The 10,370-nt window shown below is 42.9% G+C and overlaps 1 protein-coding gene across 1 annotated transcript; it reads right to left on the reverse strand.

The window, feature by feature from the left end:
• Positions 1-258: 258 nt before the first annotated feature.
• On the reverse strand, positions 259-10,106 carry DEFB125 (defensin beta 125). The gene is made up of 3 exons (XM_079126695.1): positions 9,528-10,106; positions 3,286-3,308; positions 259-1,381 (listed from the first exon to the last, which is right to left on the reverse strand). Exons 1-3 carry the CDS (start codon positions 9,789-9,791, stop codon positions 970-972), a joined length of 699 nt encoding a protein of 232 aa, XP_078982821.1. The 5' UTR covers positions 9,792-10,106; the 3' UTR covers positions 259-969.
• Positions 10,107-10,370: the final 264 nt, after the last annotated feature.

Consider the following 10,370-nt stretch of genomic DNA (forward strand, 5'->3'; position numbering starts at 1 on the left):
TCTGGGTGTATATCCAAAGGAAATGAAATCAGCACACAGTGAGATATCTGCACACCCGTGTTTATTGCTGCATTATTCGCCAGAGCTTAGCTATGCAAACAACCTGGATACCCAGGCACTGATGAGCAGATAAAGAAAATGTGGAATAGATACACAATGAACTATGATTTGGCCATAAAACAGTGAAATCCTGCCACTTGCAGTGAAGTGGGGGGAATCGGGTGACATTCTGTGAAGTCAGACACACGAGGCCACATACTACATGTTCTCGTCCCCGTGGAGATGCTGGAAAGTCCACCTGAGCACAGATCAGTGATTACAGAGGGTGGGCAGGGTGGCAGGGGGCTAGAGCAGTTGGATCATAGGTCCCAAGACATGGTCAGGTGGAAGTGCTGAGTCTTAGTGTTCTATAGCATGGTAGGGGACAGCAGCTCATGGTCACCAGGCTCTGAACACAAAGGAATGATGAGAAGATGGAATTGTTGCTCACCCTGATTAGGTAAGTGCGTGTTGTATGCACATACTGGAATATCATACTGTATCTCATAATATGCACGATTATTACATGTTCATCAAAAATTTTAAAACCTGTATAGGAATGGAAATATGAACTACCCTGATGTGATCAGTCCATCTTATACACATATATTGAGTTATTACACTGTAGCCCATAAATAGGTACAATTAAAATAATAATGAATAAAAAACAAGACACATATTCACTTGAGACCAAAATTAGCCTATGCATTTTAATTCATCAGAAGAAGACAAAGCATTTAAGTCAAGGAAGAGCATTCTTATGTCTCACATACATTTCTAATCTTAAGGTCTTGGCCCATGTTGTGGCCGTAGCAATTATGTCCATCCGACCTCCAATGGAACTGTCCAGCGAAATTCGATGAGTGAAATGAGCTGCCTGGGGGTTTCTTCCAGCAGGATTTCTAGGGGTCCCATGCCCAGATGCAAACGTCAGTTAACCGCGGCATGAGGTAACCGCATGGGGGTTGTCACGAACTGGGTAACAGGTTTCTCAGAAGCTTTAAGTTTTTCAGTTTTTAGAGACAAAATGTCATCAAATGTGATCTGATCACTCAGTTTGGTTACTGGAGAACCAGGAGAAGAGTCCCAGTCACTCAAATCGGGTGTTATGTCCTCGATATGGACCAAGGGAGGCGGCGTCTTTCTAGTGAATTCTGGGGGCAGCACTATGGGGATGCAGCATGAGACCTTGTTCTTACAAAGAAGTATGTACCTCTCGTCATCTAAGCATCGTCTTCTGCAGTAGCCAACATTATTCTTCCAGCATCTTGGTTGAGACCAGCCAGCTGCAGGGGATAAAAAGTAGGTCAAAATTCTAATGCTACCATTAGCATAGCCATTTCTCATTCATTCAAAAGTTTACAACTACTTACTACCTTTGCCGTCTAGGCTAATCGATGACAGGTACTAAAAGCCATCGAGAGAGAGAAACTAGAAAACACAAAGCATGTATTAAAAATTGTGCTATGTGCCTTCGAAGAGATTGGGAAGGAGGGAGGAAGAGCGGGACAGTGAGGAGGCAGACAGTTAAAACATTTACATTTAGAGCAGAAGGAGGAAGGTGAGCCAGCAGGACACATGGGAGGCACGGATTGTTTCAGGAAAGGAGCAGCCATGCTGTCTCAGTGTTGGTGGCGCTGCTCAGTGTACTTGAGGCACCTGAGGGAGGTTCACAAGTTGCAAGTATTGAGTGCAAAGAGCAAAGGATCCCAAGATGAAAAGAGCATGCAGTAGCAGGACCAGAGTCCCCAGGTCCTTCAGATGCATATTAACTTTTTTTTTTCAGAACATAACATGAGCTCATTGACTTAGGTTCTTCAGGATTTCACATGAAGCTTAGATGAGGCACAAGAAAGAGAGGAATCGGGAAGGTGTACTAGGTAGGCTTCTTCCAGGAGTGACCTGTTGGTGGCTCTAACTGAGACTATGGGAGTTACTGTAGAAAGAATACGACAGATTATTTGTTTGGGGGCATAGCACATAAGATATTCCTAGGATGCTGCAAAGGCAGTTGAATATAGCCATGGGAAATCAGAAGAGAGGTTTTGACAATAGATATAAATTTTGGAATCATTGCTTAAAGACAGCATTTAAGCTATAGAAATGGATAAGCCATTGGAATAATATAAGAAGAATGAAGACTAGATTTAAATGCTTTTAATTTTTTGTTCTTTTTAGTTATACAAGACAGTAGAGTACAATTTGACATATTTTTACAAGCATGGGCTGCATATTTTTCTAATTAGGATCCCATTCTTGTGGTTGTACGTGATGTGGAAATTCACTGTGGCGTATTTACATATGTTCTTAGGAAAGTTAGGTCAGATTCAGTTCACCGTCCTTCCTATTTCTGCCCCCACTTCCTTTCGTTCATTCTCCTTTGTATTCTTCCATCCCCTCCGCTTACTGTGTGTCAGGATACATATCAGAAAGAACATTCAATCTTTGGTTTTTGAGAACTGGCTTATTTTGCTTAGCATAATAGTCTCTGGATCCACCCATTTTCTGGCAAATGTCATAAAGTCATTCTTTTTTATGGCTGTGTATATATACCACATTTTCTTTATCCATCCATCTGTTATAGGAAAAGACTCAAAAGAAACAAACGGATGAGTCAGAACAAAACAACAGAATGAGGTCCTAGAGTCTCAGCTTGGGGTTTACCCCAAAGCAGACCCTGAGCAAAGATTTGAGTATAATAGTTTAGTTGAGAGGTTTTAAAAGAAAGTATAAAAATGGAGAAGTCAGAAAAGCAAGAAGTTCAAGAAAACGTGAGCTATCACACTAGTTAGCACCATAGTTGACCTGAGCCTAATCCCATGAGAAACTCCGGCAGCCAGGCCATAATACGAGCCCAGAGTTATCCTACTTGGGGGTCAAAATAACTGTAATGTTTATCTACAACTTCGTGGCCCAGGGCTGACAGATGATCTCAGAGTGAGCTGATGACATCCTGGCATTTCTGGAAGAGTATTCCACAGCCCATGGCGAAGCTCTGGGGATTCTAACAGTTGGTGTGCGTGAAAATGGCAAATGCCACAAGGAAATGGGCACAGGGATCTGATTCAGCAGGGGAGGAGAAGGTTTCTTAAAGGAGGAAGTGACTGTCTATGGTCACACCAAGGAAGAAGGCTGAAAAATGTCTGTTGAACAGGCAGCAAGAAGGTCACCGGCAACCCTTAGAAGAGCAGCTTCAAGAGTGGTAGAAAGATGGGGTTTCACACTATGAATTCATACAATATTTACTTGTCAATTGTCCCTCCATAGAGCTGGGAAAAGAGAAAAAGAAAGGTTAAAAATGTGTCTCATGCAGTCACACACTGTGATAGAAACCAACAGAGCGTACACACCGTGTGTGTGTGTGTGTGTGTGTGTGTGTGAATCCACTTTCTTCTGCAAGAGTACCGTCCATCTGGATTTCACTCCAGGCCCAGCAGGCTTGAGCTTTCCTAGAGCTGGTGGAAGGACATGAATTCTTACTTCACATCACACACCTGTGATACCTAAATGTCCCCTTAACGAACGAGAGTCTCTTTTTGCACAATCAGGCTAATGAACAGATCCATCACCTCACAGTGTTACCTGTTCATGTGAGGAAACAATTCAGATGTACCTGTTTAATAAATTTCAAGTGTGTAATACATTATTTTCACCATTCTGTACGATAGGACTCTATAACTTATTTATCCTGCATAACTGAAACTCTGTAATCTGTATAAGTTTTTATTAAAAGACTTGAAGGAAAATATAAATGAAGAACAACAAGAGCTTACCTGAAATTTCTAAGAGATCCATTATACCTAGTGAAATTGTTATCAAGGCTATTTATTAGTAGTAAAGAGAAATAAAGAGAGTTTAAAATTTAAAAAAAAAAAAAAAAGTGGTAGAAAAGAACTGCTCAGTTGAGGTTGGTTGGAACCGGAAGGAGAGACCAGTGGATGTTGCCCCTGTAGTTCAGGTGTGAAGAAGAGAAGAGAAATAAAGGCTGTGTTGGGGGCAATGTGGAATTGAGGGAAGGCTCTGGGGTTGTGTCCTGATGATGGAGAAACAGCAGACGGTGCTTATGAACAATTAAGAAGTTGGGATGGCCAGGTACGGGGGTGCACACCTGTGACCCCAACAACTCAGGAGGCTGAGGCAGGAGGGGTGGCAAGTTCAAGACCAGCTTCAGCAACTTAGTAAGGCCCTAAGCAATTTAGCTGGACCTTTTGCCCAAATAAAAAAAATAAAAAGGGCTGGGGATATGGCTCAGTGATTAAACACCCCTGGGTTCTATCCCCCGAACCCTCCAAAAAAAAAAAAAAAAAAAAAAAATTGAGAGCAACAACAACAACAACAACAACAACAAAAAGACAGAATACGGAGACAAGATGATAGAAGGACGTCAGTCTTTCATGAGGTGACAGGGTGACATCCATCCAGGGCAGATCAAATTTTAGGCGAAGACACTTCTTCTGTTGCGACAAAAGGGACAGAAGAGACAGGAGCAAGGGCCACCGGCATGAATGTTGACAGTGCTAAAAGGAAAATGAACCTCTTTAAATTTTTTCAGTCCGTGCGGTGTAGGATCAGACGGAGAGGCGCGGAGGGCGGAGGACGAGGTCAGAACAGCTGGAGGACGAGATCAGAACAGCTGGGTAGGAAGGGGCGTCGGGCCTCAGGGAGGTGCGGCGGGATTCTGAGCAGCGTGTGTTCATCCGAAGGGCGAGGATGTGCCTCTGAGGAGGAGCTGGCAGGCTCGTGGTCCTCCATTCATCAAGCACACGACATACCATCTTCCCGCAGCCAGCTGCCCCGGGTACCTAGAGGCGAGTATTCTAGCTCCGGAGGAAAGAGCCAGTGCAATGCCAGGGGCCGGAGCAGCCGGTACTTTTCAGAACAGCCTCGCTGGGATGTCATAAAGTTATTTATGCAAGCGGACACGAATTAAGCCCACAATGATCTGGTTCATATTTCCTCCCCTGGGAAATGGTAGTCATCTAACTTCCTCAATTATTTATTTTATCTTTGCTTTTTTACTGGCTCCCTTTTGTTTTGCACTTCATGGAATTTTCTGGAAGTTTCAAGCCTAGACCTTCCATCTCTTTCTTCTAAAACAAACATTAACCTTGCTTCTTCAGTTCTTACTGCTCTGACAATTTTATCTTTTGCTTTCTTCCTGAATATTTGGGACAGTCAGGAATCTACCTCCCAGGAGAAGCAAACCCCCTCAGGTGAAGAGAGCAAAATCTCGGCCAGGAATGAGGCCTCGAAGTCAGCACTGAGTCTTAGTCGGTCAACAGATGCTACGGAAAATTACGAGTTAGAAGTAGACCAGTCTTCAAGGAGCGAGGATTAAGCTAACATGCCAGGAGCTGAGAGGTCGAAGAAGCCGCCTGAGCCTTCTGAGGCCGTGTGGTCAGCAGAAATACCCAGAAGCCAGAGCCAGACAAGACACAAAAATCAAACCCACAAGACAGGAGGCTAGCTTGCCCTGTTCCGAAAACAATATTAGGGACTTTTCCAGTTGATGAGGCGCAAATTCTAGTGGTCAGGGAGAAACTCATGCGCAGAATATTGCTGAAGTAGCCTGTGGCTACCTTCATTAGCATGGTAGCAAAATCACCTGAAGCAGGGGCTTCAAACAGTACTGAGACTTACAACCCTGAAGCGGCCTGATGCAGGACACAGGCCCGCGGAACCCCAGCTCTGCAGGTGACGACATCAGGAGACGTCCTGGCCTGCCCCACTGATCCCTTAAAACCTGTCCTTTGTTTGAGTCAGCCTGGGATTTGTCCCCGCACGCTGCTTTCCTTGTGATCAAGCACAAGAATGAGAACACTTGTTTCCCCCGAGTTGGGCCTTTATTTGATTCTTCTGGTGGGGACCCCAAGGACTCACGCAGTGGGGCAGCTCAATGCTTGAAATCTCCGTCCTCTGATTTCTTCTCTTCCCTTCTCACTCTCCGTCAATTCTTCTCGCCTTCTTTTAGGATGCGGCCACACACTTAACAAAGGTTATTATTATTATTTTTTTTGGTAACAGGGATGGAACCCAGGGGTACTCAACCTGAGCCACATCCCAGCATTTTATTTAGAGACTGGGTCTCACTGAGTTGCTTAGCACCTCACTAATTTGCTGAGGCTAGCCTTGAACTCGCAATACTCCTGCCTCAGCCTCCTGAGCAACTAGGCTCCACAAAGTTTTGAGCCCCTACTAGGGCGCAGGCATCTTCACATGGAGTGTATTTTCTAGCAGAAGCAACACACAATAGAAAGTAGTACATTAGGGGCTGGGGTTGTGGCTCCCAGTGGTGGAGCTCTTGTCTGGCACGTGCGAAGCACTTGGTTCCATCCTCAGCACCACGTAAAAAAAATAAAAAAAATAAAAAATAAATAAATAAATAAATAAATAAATAAAATAAAGAACAAAGAATAGACTTAAGGGTAACCAGAGTGCCACAGGGGGCTGATGCAGCTTATTTATTTATTTATTTGTTTGTTTATTTATTTATTTATTTATTTTTGGTTCGGGAACTGAACCCAGGGGCCCTTAACCACTGAGCCACATCCCCAGACCTTTTTATATTTTAGTTTGAGACAGGATCTCGCTGAGTTGCTTAGGGCCTCGCTAAATTGCTGAGGCTGGCTTTGAACTCATGATCCTCCTGCCTCAGCCTCCTGAGCCACTGGGATTGCAGGTGTGTGCCACTGCACCCAGCTTATTCAGCAGGATATTCAACAGGAGTTAGCAGCAGTCTGTGTGGCAAGGTGGCAGCACAGCAACTTGAAGATGGCTTAGGAATTGTCACGCCAGTTGCAGAGCAAGTGCATTTCAAGCAGAGGATGCAGACCTCCATGGACTGAGCATGTCTGAGGACTAAATGGCACCACACAGGTAGAAGATGAGGTGAGAGAGGTCATAAGGGCCAGATCACATGAGGCCAGGACTCTGGACATTGCTCTGCATGAAGAAGGGGCTGTCACAGAATTAGGGGCAGAAAAAGTACGTGATCTGATGTCCTGTGTGAGCAGGTCCCGTATGATGATGTCTCCACAATAGCTGTGGTGATTTAGAGCAGGACAGAGATCCACGAGGAAGCTCTAGCAGGAACACAGTTAAGAGACCCAGTGACTGGAGTCAGTGTGACACCAGTGGAGGCCCCCTGGCTGGACTCTGGGTGTGATTTGCAGATAGACGCAGTAGACTTCCTGGAGCATATGAAGGTGTTGCAATAGAAATAGCAAAGATGATTGCAAGAATTTGGCTCCATTCCTAAAATGATAGTAATTGGGAATAATCCACAACTTACTGGCTTTTTTCCTAGACTGGCAGTAGTCATTTCCCCAAAGTTCTGCAATAACCTGGAACTACTATGTTATTAGGACATGGGATTTTATCACCAACACATCAAAACCCAGATATTAGAAAATATGAATGGAGTTTGTCTATTTTCAGGCAGGAAAGTCATCTAGCTAAAGCATAATCAGGTATAGAATCAGCTAGCACCAACTGAAATGCATTTATTGATAGCAGTCCAGTGATTGATGGCTCAGCTTGGTAAAAATTTGCCTCATAAACCACTTTATGCTATATCATCTAAAAACAAATAATAAAGCTCAGGGGGGCTAAATCATTAAATTTCAAAACAAGACCTGTGAAGGAAAATAAAAATGAAACTATATAAATCAAGAGGAATTCAAACTGACCTTCCAAAATAAAGTGGCAAAATAGGCAGAAACAATTTGTAGAAAAGTTGAAATATATAGTAAGTTGTATTGGAAGTTTGACTTCATTACCCAAAGATATAAATGAAAATTAAATAATTCAATATAACCTTTCATTTGTAGAATTTGCAAAGAATTTGAAATTGATGCTACATTAAGCAGACAGGAAAAATGTATTTCTAGGAATTTTATGTTGATTAATTTATGGATAAGAAAGTTTTGATTAGCTGTCCTAGTATTTAAAGCTTATTTATGCAAAAATAGTTGGAAAAATAATTTACACAGCATCCATTTTATGAAATTTTATATAATCATTAAAAATACAATTTTTGAAAAATATTTGGTAAATGGGAAAATACCTCTGATGCAATAGGGAATTTATAAATAAGCTACACATTTTTATTCAAATGATAAGGAAACTAAAGGAAGACAACATCACAAAACTTTATTTTTACTTCCTTACAACCTCAAAACTTCCAAAGTTTCAGCAAATAGTTTATAATCAGAAATGAATGTAGACATTGTTTAGTTCACTCACCACATTGACATGTGCACAAGATAGCCTATTTATTACATTTCAAGGAAGTATAAACATCTTTCTAAGCAAATTGTAATACCATCAAATTTAACAAGTCAGTTTCCTTAGATCATCAAGACTAAAAATCAATGAGAAGGGGTTCCGAAATCCAGTGGGATAGACATTCAAACATGCACAATTAAGGCGCCAAGAAGAAGACACCATCTTCACATATCAGACTATAAAACTTGGAAGCATATAATAGAAAAACACCTGCTAACCTGGTGACTGTCTGGAAGCTAACCCTCTCTCAACAGGCAATAGGAGTGAAAGAGGTGTAGCTTTTTGGTGGACGGTTTGGCTCTGTGTGTGTGAGTGTATGTGTGGTCCACTTATAATTATATCGAAAGACATGTGTTTCCGAATTTCCTTGCAGAATTGTTTGTGAAGATTAAAAATCTGCCTTATACAAGTAGTGAAGCAATTAAATAAAGAGATCCACTCCTGTCCTGAAAATTTCACCTATCATTTAAAAATAATGAACTAGGTTTATTATTAATAAGAAATCACTAAGACATATTGCTTATACATTTCAGAGCAACCCACAAGGTTCATTTACAACTGAATTATTTAAAGCCCTAAAGGTTATAAATACGTACCCACACATGCACATACACCCACACCCCCCACACACACACACATCTGCTAGGACATATAAGAAATTTGTCATAATGATTCTGAAGAAGACAGGACTTCGTATTCTTGAGTAGGAGAGTACTTTCATATCCTTAAATTTACATAATCATATCAATTGCTTGATACATGAGTTAATTGCAAGTATTAGTTTTCAATAAAAATAGATAATTTTCAAAAGTAGCATTATTAAAAAGGGGGAATAAGCTCTTCATATTAACCTAAAACCAGAAGCTCCTCATTGGTCACTTGGCCTTCCACCCTGTCTTCACGCCACTTATTCCTGCTTCTCCACCCCAAACTTAAACACTGTCTCTTCCACGAGACAGCTCTGCAGAATATAGAGGGTCCTTGGACTATCCCACATCTAAGAACATGGAAAGAGGGCCTGCCTCCGAGGTGCTTTCAGGACAAGGAAGAATTCAAGATGGTAGGAAGCACCGGACAAAGGGCAGACGGCAAAGAAACAGTCACAGTAGAAGCGAAGCGAGGCGAGCTAACCCTGGGTGGCTGGACAGACAGTGAGGGGGCAGCTCAGAGCCTGAGGAGGTTCTCGGCTTTTGGAGAGTCACCTCAGAGGGCGCCCAGCATGCTGGCTTTGACAGACAGATTCTCAGGGAGTAGGGGCGTGGGGCAGCTGAAATAAGGCCCTTGCTCTTGTTCTTGATTGGCCCAGGGCTTTTCTTGGGGGACTCTCTTTCCCCCTCCAGACACTCGGAGAGCCCAGGTGCAGGCACTGTCCTAACTCCATAGTTCCTACTACATAGGGTTCCATTACCTTTGGTCACCTGAGTGAGCAATCCACAAAGGACGAAGGTGGGCATCAGGAAACGCATAGCTCCTGGTTGAGAGGAAGCTCTGTGTCCTGAGGGATCCAGAGCACTTTTTGAGCAGCTCCGACTCTTAAGTGGTCATCTTTACTGGCTTATCATGGGTGATGAACCAGAGAGGGCAAGAATGTCATGCCACCCAGATTACCAGACCATTGATTTACCTCATGGAACATGCGTGCCACAGTAGTGCCTGAGCTGAAGCTTGTGAGATGAGATGTAATCACGCAGGACTGTAGTGGCTGATGAAGAGAGCCCTCCAGAGCTAGTCCTGAACCTAAATGGGGTCAAGTGCTTTCCTCTGTCCGCACGCAGCACCTTGTACATACCAGATGGTAGCAGAAGGGTGGGTAATGTACCAGTGAAGTATCATTTTTTTCTTCTGGGTGTTGTTAGTCCCATATGAATCCTCTTGAAATAAGGAAGACACATTTTTGACTTCTAAGTTCCTAAGACTCTACTACTGATGAGGATAGGAAGGAATTTGGAATGGGGAGTGAATATAGGAAACCAGAGTTTATGTAAGCTGCTTAGCTCAGGGCAGCCAGGAAGGAGAGAGAGGGCAGGGGCTGAGTAGAAGATGAA

The sequence above is a fragment of the Sciurus vulgaris genome (assembly GCF_902686455.1).
Source record: "Sciurus vulgaris genome assembly, chromosome: 2".
NCBI classification, from domain to species: domain Eukaryota; kingdom Metazoa; phylum Chordata; class Mammalia; order Rodentia; family Sciuridae; genus Sciurus; species Sciurus vulgaris.

Excerpts from the sequence above, each read along its gene's own strand:
- DEFB125 (XM_079126695.1), bottom strand. The coding sequence starts at position 9,791 with ATGCGTTTCCTGATGCCCACCTTCGTCCTTTGTGGATTGCTCACTCAG. Across the intron at positions 3,309-9,527 it reads CATGCTGGGCGCCCTCTGAG|CTCTATGGAGGGACAATTGA; the intron begins GTGACTCTCCAA and ends CTCTTTTCCCAG. Across the intron at positions 1,382-3,285 it reads TATGGAGGGACAATTGACAA|AAATGGCTATGCTAATGGTA; the intron begins GTAAATATTGTA and ends TGAATGAATGAG.